Source organism: Solanum dulcamara, chromosome 3 (genome assembly GCF_947179165.1).
Source record: "Solanum dulcamara chromosome 3, daSolDulc1.2, whole genome shotgun sequence".
Classification (NCBI taxonomy): domain Eukaryota; kingdom Viridiplantae; phylum Streptophyta; class Magnoliopsida; order Solanales; family Solanaceae; genus Solanum; species Solanum dulcamara.
This window is the reverse complement of record NC_077239.1, coordinates 78,420,111-78,438,486: the sequence shown is the minus strand read 5'-3', so window position 1 is coordinate 78,438,486 and position 18,376 is coordinate 78,420,111. Positions and strand designations below refer to the sequence as shown.

Below are 18,376 nucleotides of genomic sequence, written 5' to 3'. Positions count from 1 at the left end.
AGGGGGTGTGTTAAATAATGTTGAGATAGTTAGATGTTGAGATGGAAGTTAGTTGAAGATTAATTGCTGAGTTGGAAGTTAGTTACAAATTAGATTTTGAGTTTGTTAGTTTGTTGTAATAGAAATTAGTTACATAGTTAGCTTGAAGAACAAGTTGACAGTGCTCTATATAAGAGCATGTGTAATGCATTGTATACATAGATAATCAATGAAACTATATTCTCTCTACTGCTACTGCTTCTCTTCTTCATACTCTTTACTTAGTAGATAGTTAGTTGCAGATTGATAGAAGTTAACAACCTTTACGATATTTTATTATTAAATATAATATAGCAACAATTAAATTATTATCGCTAAATCCTTTATTTATCATTTGGACTTTTAAGACTATAATATAAACATGTACGTTTTTCAATATAATTGAAAATTTTATAATTTTTTAAAGTAATTGTCTACATTAGGCAACATACTAATGTTTGGTAAGTGCCCCCCCACCCCCCCCTCTCTATTTTACATTATGAATCTTTGACCTCAATCTAATTAAAGATTTTTTTTAAAATTAAATTGAATATTTATGAAAAAATGTTAAATCATTATCTAAAATTTTATAATTTATTGCTAATATTAGTCAACAAATTAATATTTTATTAATAATATTATAATATATAAGCAAATTTTAGACTTGAAATAACATTAGCGTTGAAAGAATATTTTTTCAAAAATTATATTTACACTACATTTAAAAGGGAGCCTAAAAAACAGAATATTTGCGTAAATTAGCTGGTGTGGACTCTATTATTGTGACAATATGAAGTCTCCAGTCAACGGGCCATGCTAGTTATTGCAAGTAGAAGTTCTTATAATGTGCCCTTTTCAACGTCAGACTATCATGTTACTTTCAATTATAAAAATACTCCTATAATTATTTTATAAATATTTAATTTGTCATTTCTTCAAAAATCTTTTAAAGCTTGTTCACATTCTATTACCTAAGCGGCATATATGCCAAATAAAAGAAATTAATTTCTATATGATTTGTTCGTATTTAGATATGTTTTATTTTAGTCGGGATTTATTGAAAATAATTTATGTATCTTTACGAAGTAGGGATAAGACTGTATATACATTATTCTTCTTTCATTTTTTAAAGTTATTTTTAGTTGTCTAGTATAGTATTTGATACACGTCTTAAGAAGCAATAAATAGAATGAAAATTTTACAACAGAAGTGATCGATCATGGTATCCATAGCCTTGCTTCTTTTTCGGCCAAATCCTGATTTCAAATCAACTGCACATGAATAGGCTCTTCCTTAGGCCTTCAAGGAGGAAGCGGCTTTTTTTGAATATAATAAATTTAATGTTTTAAAAAATAAATTGAGAAATGACTATAATTAATAATTAAATTAAAAACTAGCTAAATAAATAATTATTTATTAATTTTTTTAACTAGATAAATAAAAGTGAATGGAGGGAGGATTGTTGTCATTTCAGTTGTGGTAGTTCACGAACAAATATTATAATTAGAAAGTCAAAAAAGGGACAATTTTAGAATATAGTTTCTAATTATAGCAAGTGATAATTCCGTGGTCGTGTGTTTCTAATTTCTTTATCGACTTTAATATCCATTTTATATGGTTTGACTTTCTAACTATAATTATTTTTCAAATGTTTAACCAAAATTTTAATCCCCTCATCTCAACAATATAGATTTCTCATTTCGTAACGATCCGTTAGATCGTTTTGAAAAAAATAGAGAGGGACGAGAATTACTGCAGATTGCAGCGTGGACAGAGAAATTTTGAGGGTGTTTCAAGTAAGGATATAGTATATTTTTTTTCAATAATAACAAAGTGTCTTAATGGTAGTATGTATGATGAGAAGGTTGGGGAATTAATAACAATATTATCATCCTTGGTGTGAACAGACGAGGAAAGAAGGAAAAAGGAAAATTGAATTGAAAAGTTTTGCTATTCACTTGATCCATTTATGTGTTTTCTTTTTCATGGAAAACTAATAGGTGGTATGATATGATATGATAGGATTGTTGTTAGTAATGTAGGGCGGAGGATAAAAGAATTAATATATACAACAATAATAACGACCCAGTGAAATTCCACAACGTGGGGTCTGGGGAGGGTATAGTGTACGCAAACCTGACTCCTACCAAGGTAGGACAGCTGTTTTCGAGAGACCTTCGGCTCAATAAAAGCAAATAAGAAAGAAGTCAGATAAGAATAAGAATAAGGAGTTCAAAATGATATATAAAAACAAGATAGGGCAATCAAAGTACAGAAAGTAATGAAGGTAATAAATGATAAGAGATATCAGATCATAGGGAATTATAGTGCGCTAATACGCCTACTAATAAGAGAGAATAACGAGACTATGAACTAGCCTTCTACCCTAATGTGGGTCCTCCACACCCTCCTATCTAAGGTCATGTCCTTGATAAGTTGTAACTGCGTCATGTCCTGTCTAATCACCTCTCCCCAATATTTCTTCGGCCTACCCCTACCTCTTCTGAAATCATCCATGGCTAACCTCTCACACCTCCGCACTGGGGCACCTATGTCTCTTCTCTTCACATGCCCAAACCATCTCAGTCGCATTTCCCACATCTTGTCTTCCACCGGGGTCACTCCTACCTTGTCCCGAATAGCCTCATTTCGAATTCTGTCACTCCTGGTATGCCCACAGATCCATCTCAACATTCGCATCTCAACAACTTTCATTTTTTGAACGTGAGATACCTTAACTGGCCAACACTCCGCCCCATATAACATAGCCGATCTAACCACCACTTTGTAGAACTTGCCCTTCAGTTTTGGAGGCACCTTCCTGTCACATAACACACAGAAAGTGAGCCTCCATTTCATCCACCCTGCCCCAATACGATGTGTGATATCCTCATCAATCTCGCCGCTACCTTGCATAATAGACTCAAGGTACTTGAAACTATTTTTCTTTTGGATGGCCTGGTCACCAAGCCTAACTTCCGTGCCAACATCCTAAGGTGTCTCACTGAACTTGCACTCTAAGTACTCTGTCTTGGTCCTACTCAGCTTAAACCCTTTAGACTCCAAGGTTTGTCTCCAATCCTCCAGCTTAGCGTTAACTTCGCTACGAGTCTTATCGATCAAGACTATGTCGTCCGCGAAAAGCATACACCATGGCACCTCAACCTAAATTTGTCGCGTCAATCCGTCTATCACCAAGGCAAATAAAAATGGACTAAGAGCTGATCCTTGATGCAACCCCATCACAACTGGGAAATGCTCTGAGTCGCCTCCGACTGTCCTTACCCTGGCTTTGGCACCCTCATACATGTCCTTGATCACCCTAATGTATTCCGCAGGTACACCTTTAGCCTCCAAACATCTTTATAGTATCTCTCGTAGCACTTTATCGTAGGCCATTGTGTTGAACAGAATGAAGGGAAATTTTATTTTGTTTGAATTGGGAGTTGTTGTTCACGTGGGTTTGGAATCTGTGTGCATTTTTTTCATGGGTAATTATGTGTAATACTTATCATGAGCGTGTGGTAGTGATTAGAATTGATACTGGAATAGAGGGTTAGGATTTTGAGGTTATTAGATTGTGGCTTTAAGTGAGGGCTTCATAATTTGACTTATATTTCTTATTATTATCACATTTAAGCTTGGTATATTGAGATAGGTAAATAATTATTAGGTGTATTATATTATATGAATATCATTAGATTTATTTGGAAAAATTGAGACTTAACCCTAGGCTTGGAACTTAGTAATTATAGATTTGGGGTGAGTTTTTGGGTCTAGACTAGACATATATTTACAAATTCATTACTTATGAATAATGCATTTTTGATAGATTTGGAACGTTCCGAGACCTTATGAAAAGGAAAGGCAAAATCTTGAGGATTTTTGACATATGTTCGACTTTCTAGATATGTTAAGAATTTCAGACTTCGTAGAAGGATGTTTTTTTTTCTAATTAAAGATTAAAAATTGAAATAGATAACGGGTAAGGGCGAAAGATGGGAATCTCGTACCAATAGTGTGACGGACATTAGTACGAGTACCAGTGTTATAAAGGCAAAGTTTATTACTATAGAATGAAGGATTGTAATCCGAGAATGCCAAAGCATATGATAGTTGAGGTGATTATATTCTATACTGATAATTGATTTATTGAGATGCATCATCATCCCCTATGTTGTTGATATTATATTGTGCACATGCATTGACATAAGATTGAGTATGAGTAAAGGTCCGACGCATGGAGATCATCCATGAGAGATTATTTTATGGTTATAAGTTGGGCACGTGGAGATCGTTCGTGCTGGGGATAATTTGATTTTATGATAGTGTGTTGAGATCATCCGCACAGACATGTAAAGATCGTCCATGTCGATATATAGACCTCACGAGTCCCACATGGATCACAAACTCTCGAAGTATATTCCGAGAAGTATTGTGTATATACGGTTGTGAGGTTACTTGGTATTTGAGGCATATCATCTCATGGTGTTGCATTGCATCTCATTAACTTCTTTATTTTTACTTGATTATGTGTTAAATATTTTGTGACGTTTGATTACCCTTATTTTGGTGAGACTTGATTGATAAGTATAATGTAGAATTATAAAATTTGAGAATGAATTTTATATATACTCTTGTCACTACTTCTTTGTTGTCGGACAATGAGACATACTGGGTACATGTGGTTTCGTACTCATACTACACTTGTTGCACCCTTTTATGGTGCAGATTCGATTCCAAATACGAGCGCATCTCGTGGAGTTTTTTGAGTCCGAGCTTGGATATCTTGGAGTTGTGGTGAACTGCTTGGCTGTTTCGTTGTCCACACCTCCCTCTATCTTTTATTTATTCTTTTATTTTAGTATTCAGGCATGATATTTATTACGTCTAAACTGATCATTTTAGTTTCATATTTGAATCCTATTTTAGAAGTTCTTGTACTTATGATTCCAAATGTTGGGTGGTATTTTAACTTTCCGCAACTCATACTTATGACAGACTTAGTACTTAAAATATTCTACTTGTTGCTTGCCTTCTTAGTTTATTTATTTATTTAAATTGATAAAATGTTTGGATTGACTTACCTATTGGTTGGGAACATAGGTATAATTATATATGCGTACGTCATAGTTTGAATTTTCTTCTTGCGATAGTCGATGGTAAATTTTGAATATATCATTTAGAGTTGGATTAGAAGATGCTCAATTTGTGTATGTTTTCAAAAGCATTTACCTAAATTTGGAAACACTTAAATTAAGAAAACAAGTGGGAGTTAGCTTGGAGGCCAAATTAGAGATAATAAATTATCTAAGAGCTTAATTAAAACAAATTTATCTTTCAAACTAGTTCTATTAATCAATACCCTTGAATAAGAAAAGTTTAAAAGAAGAAAGTAATTACAAACTTCTAAAAAATGCTAAACATAAATTAGAAGAAGTACTGCCTTCTTAATTCGAAAATGTTAGTCTTAAGCACATTATCAATAATTGCCCTTCTTAATTATGACAAAAAACGCGTATTCATTAAAATCGATTTTATTTCTTGTTATTGTTTATTGCTTAGAGCTGTTGTTAAGATCACTACGTTTTGTATGTTGTTGCTTGTCATTATAGACAATTTTGCACTTGATTATATTTGGTTTTTGATCACGATAAGTCGATAACATAAAATAGAATAATTAATATGACCTATCTTATAATAGTTTTAACCTAATAAGTATATTGTAAAAAAATAATTTTTGGGTGTAATTCAATTCAAAAAGGTAGCTCAAAAAATAAGGATTGACTCTCCTGTCTCACCTTTACCCTCAAAATTGGACATCTAGTACATGAGCAACTTTATATAGGTGCCCAGCACCGGAAATGAGACCTCGTGAGGTTACAGGACTTTAGGAAACCGCTCCCCCACCTCAAAGTGTCGTGGAAGAGAATGTGAAGATAGAAATTGATGAGGATGCGGAACCACAGACAGGAGCACAAACTGGGATTACAGGACTTCCCCTTTGAATTCAGGGATATATGGTTCAGCAGGTATTGATTTGGTAGTTACATAGTAGGTATATATTAGCACACGTAAGAATTGTAAAGAAGTTTATAAAGGTAAGAAATAGAAAGTGATCAGTTTACAATTATTGTGAACTCATCCAAAGATTCCTTTTGCCAATTTTCTTGAAACATGACGAAACATAGTAGACTTTATTTTTTTAAAAAAAATGTTGGAATCATGAACGTAATGGGAAAAGTAGAACAAGTAATTATGGGAAATAATTGAAAATGTTAGGTTTAGAAATGCAAAATAAAATTTCTCTAGTCATATTAGTACAGAATTTCTGTGCATTAAATTTGATAAGGGTAAAATTGACACAATCAAAGAACCAAAATGGATATACGTGTTCCTTTTTGTGAATTTGAGGGCTTTTGAGTTGTAACTTGTAACCTGGGGTGTGTTCGATACTAAGGAAAATAATGTTTTTTTATTGTTTTCTAAGGAAAAATAATTGGTTTGTTTTTTGTGGGTGTTTTGTGTTCATGCAAAAAAATATCATCTTAAAATCATTTATTTATATATAATCTAGACAAATAGTATATATGAGAGATGGGGGAGTGGGGTGATGAGAATGGGGGCTAGTGGAATTTGGAGGTGAAGATGGTAAGGTATGTTGTCACTAGTAAACTTGTTTTTTCTAATTCCATTAAGAAAGTCATTTTCATCATTTTTTAAGCAATTTATTTTTGTGATATTCATGTATACCCAGAGAATGTTTCTTGTATAGAATGTATCATAATGTCTATTCACTGTATATCTCAAGTATAAGTAATCCATATTGTATAATCAGTATATACTTTCTATGATTTTTGACAAACTATATTTATAGTCACTGTATATTTCCTATCATTTTTGGCTAATAAAACATGAATATATTTGTTGTAAACTAATTAGTTTATTGTATATATTTGAAATTGTCCCTTTATTTTTCTAGAGAAAATATTAATTTCCAAAAAATTTGACCAATCAGAAATGAGAAAATCAGAAAATATTTTCCTTTATACTGAACACGCCCCTAATCTACTTATTTAGAAGCATTCACAACTTTTTTATTAATTGGAGATTTGTTGCTTCAAGTTAGACTTAACTAAAAGAGGTTTGCAATCTAGTGATTGTTGGGGTTAAGGCTTAAGAGTAGAGTTGTAGATCTAAAATGTTGTAATTTGAATTTGCTCATTGTTTTTAGTAGAGCTATAGGTTAAATCTTATAGTGGTATGTAGGGGTGTACATAGACCGGGTTGGTTCGGATTTTTTACAAACCAAACCAAACCATTTGTGTCGGATTATTAAATCTATAAACCAAACCAAACCAATACAAGTCGGGTTTTTCAATATTAATTTTTCTCGGATTTTTCGGATTTTTCGGGTTTTTCGGGTTTTTCGGGTTTTTTATAGACGGAGGCAAAACAAAGTTTTAACTTTATAATATAACTAAAATGTCAAATAGCCATAATGAACCCAAATGTTCACCACTTCTGCCAATTAACTTAATCACACATAAATAAAAACTAATATAGTTTCTTCCATAAAATTAAGCAACTACAGTCTACAGCTTTAGACAAAATGATATGTTAGATGTCACAAAAACAAAAATTCACCTTAGAGTTTGAGTATACTCTAAATCATCTAGACTATTACAACTGAAGTTGCTTCATCTCTCAATTAAACTCAATAAACATAATACTGGAACTGGTATGGTCATAATTTTTACATAAAGATATTGCATTTTTACTTTATTCCACACTTTTCAATTTGTAATTTTACAAGAAACATGCCAAGAGTCAAATTTAATGAAACAAAAGTTAGGTATATTATATTTAGGTGATCATGAAAATTAGACATGATTCAACTCACCTCTCGTGTATCGTATGGATATGCAACATAAAAGAACATATGAACATATCACTACTTTGAATTGTCAAAAGTTTGCCATTTTTTTTAAAACATAAACCAAAACAAACAATAGTCTTTTTCCATTGTCAACTTATAAGTTATAACCACAACCTCAATTTTTCTTGCCACTTGGAAAAAACGGTTTGAATCCCACTCTCTCATTGGGTTGAAGGGAAAAAGAAAATTGACAAGAAAGACTATCGAATTTGGCTTAATATCTAGAAAAAATTGTACTACGTTTTTTTCCCTCTCTTTCTACGAAGCCGTTATACATATTGCGAAATAGAATAAAAAATTTAGTACCATATGAAGTTAAAATCAAGATTCAACTGTTGAAATGACTTTTTCAAAAAGAAAACAAAACTATGAGATCTAAAAGTACTGAAATATATATAGTTTAGAGGGATCGAATCAAAACGAATAATATCTTAAATAGTTAGGTATGCATGGATCGTGATAAATAAATGTATGCACAAGTACAACTAGCTAAAGTAAGATAACTGGGGAAATTTGACTCATACACATACTAACAATGGTCCCAAAATCTACCAAAATTCCACAATATTTTGGATTTTCAATAAAAGAAGAAAGCTAGAGATAGATACAAACTAAATGCTTTAGAGTGCAAAACCCCCGGTCGTTGCTCAGCTGTAGATTTATATAGACTTCAGTCAACTTGAGCCTAAAAAAACAAGAAAAGACAACTTATATATTTGATTGATCAATCAGAATAATCACATCTTCTAATTAAATATATAAAATGACATATATTATTTTATATTAAAAATAAATATTATATATATATATCATCCTATAATATATGTATATATATATATATACATATATATTAGGTGGATATAAAGATGACTTTACTCAAGTCTTCAATAACGGTCCCTTCACTTTAATTTTCTTAACTGATTCCCATAGTTCATCAATCAATGTAGATACATTTTACTTATGACGCTACAATGATGTCAAAAATACGGCAAAATTAGGTGGGCTAGCTATTTTTTGGATCCGCATTAATTCGATGTTTGACATCGATCGTTGAAATATAATTGAAAAATAGTCACTAATCAATATATGAATAAAGTTTAGATAAAAGTACATCTAGTTAAACTAATGAAAGAAATTGTGTAAGATATTTTATTGAAGACAAGAAATTAAAAATGCATAAATTGTAAGTCAGAAGTCAGCTGAATTAGCCAAAGTTATTAAATTTCCTTGTAGCCCATACCTAAAATCAAATGGATTTTGACCCAAAATTTGATTGCTATAAAACTAGAAACTGTGCGCATGATATTGGTTAAGTTTGTGTTACTAAAATAAATTATTTCTAACTAGTGACATTTTGACAAATATATATAGTATAGCTAAATTATGTAATTTTATAGTATATATATGCTTAAACATGCATACATACACATATTGTTGACTAGCTACATATATCCATGCTCTGCTTTGAAAACACATACATACATACATATAAAATTTGTCTCACACACATACACATACAGTTACAATCGAATAGTTTTTTTAGGTAATTTTCTTTCTTAAGTAGATCGCCTTTGTTATATTGCTGCAAATTTCTTTGATACAGTAACTTTTTCAGTTTAAAATAATATATATAAAATTACCACATGGTATTTTTTTCATGCAATTTTTGGAAATTTCATAATTGAGTTCATTCTTTTTAATATTACTAGATGGGTATTGCCCATCCTAATACTGACCCAACGTTCTCAATATATTGATGATTTATATAGTATATATTTTGCTACTGAAACACAACTATTACAACTGAATGATATATTGATGATTTATATAGTATATATTTTGCTACTGAAACACAACTATTACAACTGGATGCATACACTACATCTTACATTTAAGCTTTAATATTACAAATAATTTTATCCTATCATATTATCAATTGAATATACATCAGCTACCTTATCGATTTAGAATTGAACAGAAAAAGAGGGAGGACGATTTATAGAGCTACGTTTTCTCCAAATTGCTGATCTAGCACATGAAGTTATTTCAACGATTCATCATTGTTATCACTCAAAGGATGCATAAATTGGGGAAAAATTTAGTAACTTGTTACTTTAACGAAAAAATGCTAATCAGTCACTTAGCGCTCAATCAAAAAATGTGATGAACTATAATTACAAATGCATATACCAAAAAATAACAATTACAAGTATATACATGCAACTTATATTAGTTATTAAAAACAAAATTGTTTAAAGATATATCCTAGCCACATTGCAATACGGTTTAATACTCCTGCATTTGGTGACTTCTAGGATACTCCCAAAAAAAAAAGGCTTTAAAAGGAATAATTTTAAAATGACCAAATTGAAAAGGAAATAAACAATACAGATATAGATATTAAGCTGTGATTGTCCTAGATTTCGGTCCCGCTAAGGCGCCAATGAATGGACCTTGCAGTGGGCTATGGCAGCAGAAACATTTTGCCCTTTCGTTGCTAAAGTCACCGAACAAGCTCTCCACTTTGAATCACCTAAAATCCCTCCATGTATACCTCCTCCGCACCGGTCTTCACCACAGCAATTTCGCCGTCGGAAACTTTATCACCCATTGTGCTACTCTTGGACTCATGTCGTATGCAGCCCAGCTGTTCGATCAAATGTCTGAACCAAATTCCTTTGTCTGGAACACCCTCATAAGAGGGTTCCAACAGAATCATGTTCCGAAGTACACTCTTTATTATTTCGATCAAATGCGGGTAAACAATGTCCAGCCCGATAGATTCACTTACCCTTTCGCTATTCGTGCTTGTTCGGATTTGCTGGAGTTTGCTAAAGGAGTAAGTCTTCATGGCCAGTTGGTTAAAATTGGGGTCAATCTCGATATCTTTGTGGGTACTAGTTTGGTTGATTTTTATACTGCCATGGGGGATTTGAACATGACGAAGAAAGTTTTTGAGGAATTGCCGGATAAAGATGAGGTAACGTGGTATGCGATGTTATCTAGCTATGTTAACACATTTAATGACATGGGGAAAGCTCGGGATTTGTTTGAAAAGATACCATGTAAGGATCTTGTAATTTGGCATACCATAATCCTGGGGTATGTCAAAGCTGGGGAGTTGGAGCTAGCGAAAAAATATTTTGATAGAGCGCCTGTTAAGGATTTACTCATGTTCAATACAATTTTAGGTTGCCTTGCCAAGAATGGTGAAGTTGAATGTCTCTTGAGATTGTTTCATGAAATGCCTTGTAGGGATTTGGTATCTTGGAATACGGTTATTGGAGGGCTCGTACGTGATGGAAGGATTAATGAAGCTATGAGATTCTTCCATGACATGGGAAGAGTGAATTTATCGCCTGATGATGTTACCTTGGCAAGCTTGCTCTCTGCTTGTGCACAAGCTGGAGCTCTGGATACTGGGAAGTGGTTGCACTCGTATATTGACAGGAGGTGTTCTGAGTTAAATGCTGTGATTGGGACAGCGTTGGTGGATATGTATTGCAAGTGTGGTGCTTTGGAGAATGCTGCAGATGTCTTCAATAATATGTCTGAACGTGATGTTGTAGCTTGGAGTGCTATGATCATGGGGTCCTCAATGAATGGGCAGAGTAGAACAGCATTGAACTTCTTTTACCGTATGAAAGATGAATCTGAAAGGCCAAATGATGCGACAATTTTAGGGGTTCTGTGTGCTTGTGTTCATGCAGGGTTGGTTGATGAGGGAAAGAAGTGCTTTTATGGCATGTCTGGAGATTTTGGTTTAACACCAAAGTTGGAGCATTATGGTTGTATGGTTGATCTCCTTGGTCGAGCTGGTTTGCTAGATGAGGCGTATAATTTGATTCAATCTATGCCATATGAGCCACACACGGGTGCCTGGGGCGCCTTACTAGGTGCATGCAAGATACATGGAAATGTTGAGCTTGCTGAAAAGGCCATAGAACACTTGATCCAACTTGACCTTGAGGATGGGGGCTACCTAGCAATTATGTCCAACATATATGCTAATGCAGGAAGGTGGGAAGATGTCTCAAAAGTTCGAAAATTGATGAAGGAAAAAGGCATTGGTAAATCACGAGGGGTTAGCTCCATTGAGGTTAATGGGGTAATACACGAATTTGGTGTCCAAGAGAAAAAACACCCTCAATCCAGAGAAATATATGATATGATTGATGAGATCTATAGACGAATCAAGAGGGCAGGCCATGTTGCAAGCACCAGAGAGGTATTTTTTGATGTTGAAGAGGAGGAAAAGGAAAAGGCTCTGTTCTTCCACAGTGAGAAAATGGCTGTTGCTTTCGGACTTATTGCAACTGATAAAACAACTATCATTCGTGTGGTGAAAAACCTTCGCATTTGTCCTGATTGTCATGCAGCTATGAAGCTGATTTCTGCTAGCTTTGAAAGAGAAATAGTCATTAGGGACCGTCATCGTTTTCACCACTTCAAGAATGGTTTTTGCTCATGTAGAGACTATTGGTGAATATACAAATTCCCGTTCAACCATCATTCATCATGTCGGTTAAAATGGAGAATTGCTAAACCAGCCTGAGAGGCTAACGTAAATGTATCAATCAAGAGTGCCAATCGATCAATCAAGAGGTTAACAGTTTGATATTTGATCCAATCAATTAGAGGCTAATCTCTTTTGTTGAGGCCGACAGGTAAAAGAAAGTCCACAGAAAGAGGGAAGGGCAGCATAGCATTAACTTTAATTGAACAAACTCAACCCTTAAAAAAAAGGTGGTAGGCCGACATTGAGCGCTTTGTAGGTAGTTCTTACATTTTTTTTTTGTATATTTAGCTTATGGTCCAAAATTTCACTTTCGGTGTTGAGATCACGAAAACGGATACGATACATAACTTTTGAAATGTAAAAATGTTCATGAGCTAACAAACAAGCCAAGTTTTGTTGAGCTCAGCTCGACTACTATTCAAGCTGAAAGCCGAACACAAGCTCAGCTCAACTCGTTTCATTAAACGAGCTTGAGCTGAACTTTTGTTCACAGACAGCCTGACTCATTTACACCCCTAATTACACAAATAAAAGAGTTGAAGGGTTAGTAAAACTTTTTGCTGGTGAATCACAAGAGGTCATGTTCACCAGATTTTGGTTTATATTATACAAAACAATCAGAATGGTTACAGATTTTTGGATTCTTATATATCATACGTAGGTATCTTCAGCTTCAGACTCTTCTTCGATGCTTCCAACCCGAGCCAAACATCTAACAAGGCTGCATGCCACGGAGCTAACTGAGGTGATAAGAAGGGAAGTGTTCGGTTTATTTCATCCTATTTTGCCCAGAAATGACTGCAAGAAATTTAGATGTTAATGTTAAACTAACACTAATATGAGGGCATTGAGAAATAATAAAATGCATATGAATAAGAAGAACCAAAATTGTGACCACAAAAATGAAGTAATATATCACAAGGATGCTACTGAGGAAAAGGAGGAAATACAAATGAATAAAAAGAACCAAAACCAGAATGACATCGATGTCGCCTCTGCATTATACTTCGACAGAGAAGAGCCACCTTCTCTATTTCTTCATAAATAGGAATACCAAAGAACTTAAGGGGTTATGCAAAGAATATTTAGTGATGCAAGTAGATCCAGTCATCAGAACTAATAAAACGACGATCATGGATCAAGATTCAAACAGATCATCTTGTTGGAACTTGGAACACACTCCCTTGTCGGGTATTCCAAAGGTGTAAGCTAGACAGTGAAAAAGGGGCCTAATACTTCAACTACGGAAAGATCAATGAGTTAACCAAACCCCGACCGAGCATCCCATATCTTACAGGTCCAAAGTGATCCAATGTCCAACTACTAATCCTCCCTGAATTGTGTTTAGGATTAAAATCATTTGAAGTACTTATACTACGACATTATACTTAGACCTCTGAACTTTTTTGTGGATGGTGATTTTTCTCTCTCATAATAATAAAACAATATTACAAACCAATTGGATCAATACACTAACAACGCCTTGCTTTTTCTGCATAACAAAAGGTTTTCAGTAAAGCAAGGCGTACTAAGTAGCAATTCACGTCATATGCGGCATCCTATGTGGTGTCCTACGTGAATTATGCCACGTAGGACGCGTGTGTCTACTTTATACAAGTTTAAGTGTTTACTTGTGCACACTCAAAGTTAAAGGACATATATATCAGCTGAGGTCACGTTAAAAGGCATATATTTATGTATTATTATGCCAAAAAAAAAAGTTACCTTTGTTTTGGTCAGAGAAGTTCCATTTTTAGTTGCGCTTCCAAAGCCAAACTTGGGCTTCTTTTCTGCAGGCTTTAATATCTGGAAAGAGCACATCAGTGTCTCATCCACACTCATCATGGCACCAGCATTGTCAAACTCTCCACAATAATTAGGGGCAGAGAATATGGTCACTAGCTGTCGGTCAGCGAAAAATTCATACCCATCTTCCACAACCTATATTAAGTACAAATAGCCCGTATAACTCAAAAAACAAAACTCTGAAAAGAAAGAACAAAGGAAAAACCGACTACTGCTGGAAGTCATATTCAGTTTAAAACCTGGTGGGCACGGCAAATGAGATCAAGATCTAGCTTCTGAAGATACTCTGTCACCTTATCCGAACCAAATGTGTAGGAAACACCCCTATCATTCATTCCCCACCCTTTAACATCCCTACTAGGATCTGACCATAAAAGATCACAAAGCAGTCCCACTTCTGGAACATCAGTTGGTCGATGGAGGTTCCGTATCTGATCCAGATGATGAAGGTCGGGGGAGAGTCCACCATGCATGCATAATATCTTTTCATCAACCAGAGCTGCCACAGGCAGGCAGTTAAAACAATCTGTGAAGATCTTCCACAATCGAACATTGAACCTTCGCTTGCACTCATCATAGAATCCGTATATACGATTAATGGAAGCACATTCATGATTTCCCCTTAAAAGGAAAAAGTTTTCGGGATACTTTATTTTATATGCAAACAAAAGGCATATTGTTTCCAGACTTTGCTTCCCACGATCCACATAATCGCCCAAGAATAGGTAATTGGATCTTGGAGGTAATCCACCATATTCAAATAGCCTCAGCAGATCAGAATACTGACCATGAATATCCCCTAGCCAAGTATGGCACCAAGAAAAGAATTAGATAGGAATTCATGTTTTATTCAACAGGAAAAAAGAGGCGATATCGAGAAATAGCAAGAATGTTTCAGCTTGTATTTTAATCTTTAAGCATTATAACACAACCAAATATTGGTTCCTCAAGAACGAGAATGAGAAGCAAAGATGAGCACAAGTTGGATATAGTGAGCTTGGCTCTTCTGAGAAAGCGCTTTCCGGCAGATGAAATGTACAAAAGTGCATAGTCTCAGGGACTTGTGAATGCTGAACCGATGCTTTTACAGTCAAATTCAATTAGATATCGGATGCAGATATGGATGATTCGACTTTCAAGAAAATTCATGAAGTTAAGACTGCTATGACATTGTTCTTAGTGAGGAAGAATTTATGAGGTTTTCTACTAGGAAGAAGATAATAAGAAAAGAAGAATGGACAAATGTTAGTCATAGTATCTCCTCATGCCATTGAGAATCCACTTCCACATGGATTAGCAAATTCACCAGCCTTTTCATTATTAGGCAAACCTGCACTTTCTGAATACTTGATTATGGCTTTCAAACGTGAGAAGGCTAATAGTTCTGTTTGTTATTCATTTTGTAAATTAATAACCACAAAGTAGACACTCTTAACATATACTATGTTCTTAATGACTTCCAGTAGCTCAGTTTATTTCTCTCTTTTTTAATATCTAAAATCTCTTTGGTTTAATGTTCACTTTCAAACAAAACAATATGTTAGAGGAGAAAAAGAGTTTGGAAATACTGGTAAATGAAAAGAAACTGAGCAGAAACTACAAAAACACAGATTTCCTTTTTAAACACTCCTAGTTTGATTTTGTACTGGTTATATAAGACCATAAAAGTTAGTTTGAGATAGACATCCCACTACCCAAACTACACACCGCCTTGCCTGGGGAGCAAGATTACATTCTCTCCCCTCGAGAGATGCCTTTGAAAATGCTGTAACACTCCCGATCAAGCTTTTTCTTATGGTTTTATGTACTAGGCTGTAATAAACGGCCACCACCTAGCCTTGGGGGCATGATTTTATTTCTCACCCCTCAGAAAGTGACTTCGAAAATGCTGCATCACTCTGATCAAGCTTTTTACAACAACAACCTACTTCACTTGTGGGATTACACTGTTGTTTTCGTAGTCTCTTGGTGAGCATCTACCTTCCCTTAGACTAAACATAAAAAAGAGAGCTCTTTTACACTGGCTTAGGTAGATAGCAAGAAGCAAAAACTATTCAAGATGTTCACTTAGGGAAACGATCATAAGAAAATTGGAGAGAAAACATGCCAAAGGCTAATTTCAGAGCTTTTTAAACTGATATTGTTCATCTGAATGAAACTATTTTTTTTTTGATAGGGTAAAGTTGTATTCATCAGCATTTAAGGACATGCTGGAGACCTCCAAAAACTGAGTTACAACATTTCAAACTACGATAAAACATCTACTAGATCACATATTTCCTATAAAGTCTATAATTTGTGCATTTTGTTCTATTCCTTCTTCTTTACACCAAAAATAAAAGGTTTTCATACACAACCATTTGATCTTCTCAAATGGATTAGCGTTTTTTTTTTGAAGCACCTACTGTTTCTCTCCTTCCATATGGACCACCATATACATGATGGTATTATACTCCACCATTTTTTCTGAGTTTTACTTCTGAATGAAACTATTAGCCAGATACAATAAAAATTTTGATTTTTAAAACTGTATCCAAACTAAGCATATAGTGACACCAACACCAACATACCCAATATAATCCCACATGTGGGATCAGGAGAGGGTAGGATGCACGAAAATCTTTACCCGTACCTTTGTGCGATAGAGAGGTTGTTTTCAATAGAGCCTTAGCTCAAAAGAAAGGAAAAGCATATAGTGACACCCTTAGACTAATAATGAATGAAAGCTAGCAACACCTTTCAGACTAATCATGAATGAAAAATTGAAGAACACATAGCACTAAGTTACAGAATGAACCCTAAGTCCCTAACTAATACTACCAAAGCAGGTCTTAAGCACCAGATCATAACCAAATTTCTGTTAACAACCAAACAACTGCGACTCAGTTCCAAACAAGTCGGGGTTGGCTATGTGAATCCCCAATTCCTTTTTCATTTTTTTGATAGCCGTGGTGTCAGGGCATGCTTGTGCACACCTTGACTAATTCCACCAGATACTTGTCACCTCCCACCAACAACAAGTATCAAGTAACAAAAGGAAAGAAACCACATAGTGTTTTTGTCTCTATTGGGAATTGAACCTGAGACATCACGGTGCTCAACTCACTTCAACTGAATCCCCAATTCTTCATTTAGGCTCATTTCATTCATGTCAACAACCAATATTACCTTTTCAAAAAGTCCAAGAACAAATCAAACACTCAATTTTTATACAAAATCAAAGCAACCCATTTTAAGAAATGCATCAATAAACTCAACCCCACTTCAAAAAACTCAAAATTCCATCAAAACACACTTTATTCAAAACAGCTCAAAATCAAATAAAATAAAATAAAGGGGTTGCAGTAAAGTACCACAGATCTTTATTGGTGCATCCAGCTCAAGAAGATTAGGCTGCTTCAAGAAAATTTCTTTAGACTTAAGACAAAGATGCCTAATTTCAGCCTCAGATAGCTGGACTTGTTTCCCTGGTCGATGACGAACTTCCAGTAAACGATTGATTATAGCATCCAAAGCTAAAGAATCCATAACCTTCTTCATAGACAAAACAAGAATACCCAACAAAAATTATATTTTTCAAGATTTGATGAAAAACAAGAATACGTTTATATTCACTATTATAAGTCCATTTGTTTCAATTCTTGGTGGAAAGATACAGTGACACGTGTACTTGATTAACAATTTTCAAGTGTGCACAAAGTGATTCGAGCATTATCTAAAGGAAGAAGAAGAAAGAATAAAGTGGAGTGAAATAGTGGATTGGCATCTTATTAGAGTAAAAAAAAAAGAAGAAGAAATTGAAGTCCACCTTTTTGAGAGAATTAATGGTTGTGGATGAAGGGTTACAGTCTCTTTGCATAATTTTTTTTTAAAACTGTTTATAAGTTGGAAATTATTTATTATAAATTTTTAAAAAATTAGAGTAATTTAATTTATTTTTTTTGCTTATAAATTTTTTAGATAAATCAAGTCAAATAAACTTAATTATTTTTTGAAACTTATTTTATGTATAAAATAATTTTAAATTGATTAGTCAAACACTCAAAAAAACTGAAAACAACTTATAAGTTAATCCAAACGTGTTCTTAGTGTTT

At 34.1% G+C, this 18,376-nt stretch overlaps 2 protein-coding genes across 2 annotated transcripts; one reads left to right on the top strand and one right to left on the bottom strand.

The window, feature by feature from the left end:
• The first annotated feature begins 10,400 nt into the window (after nucleotides 1-10,400).
• On the top strand, nucleotides 10,401-12,443 carry LOC129883715 (pentatricopeptide repeat-containing protein At1g08070, chloroplastic-like). The gene has a single exon (XM_055958326.1). The coding sequence runs from the start codon at nucleotides 10,401-10,403 to the stop codon at nucleotides 12,441-12,443; it is 2,043 nt and encodes a 680-aa protein (XP_055814301.1).
• Nucleotides 12,444-12,792: 349 nt separating this feature from the next.
• Nucleotides 12,793-18,103, bottom strand: LOC129883132 (serine/threonine-protein phosphatase PP1-like). The gene is made up of 4 exons (XM_055957721.1): nucleotides 17,636-18,103; nucleotides 14,522-15,081; nucleotides 14,202-14,417; nucleotides 12,793-13,274 (listed from the first exon to the last, which is right to left on the bottom strand). Exons 1-4 carry the CDS (start codon nucleotides 17,820-17,822, stop codon nucleotides 13,251-13,253), a joined length of 987 nt encoding a protein of 328 aa, XP_055813696.1. The 5' UTR covers nucleotides 17,823-18,103; the 3' UTR covers nucleotides 12,793-13,250.
• Between the last annotated feature and the right edge of the window lie 273 nt (nucleotides 18,104-18,376).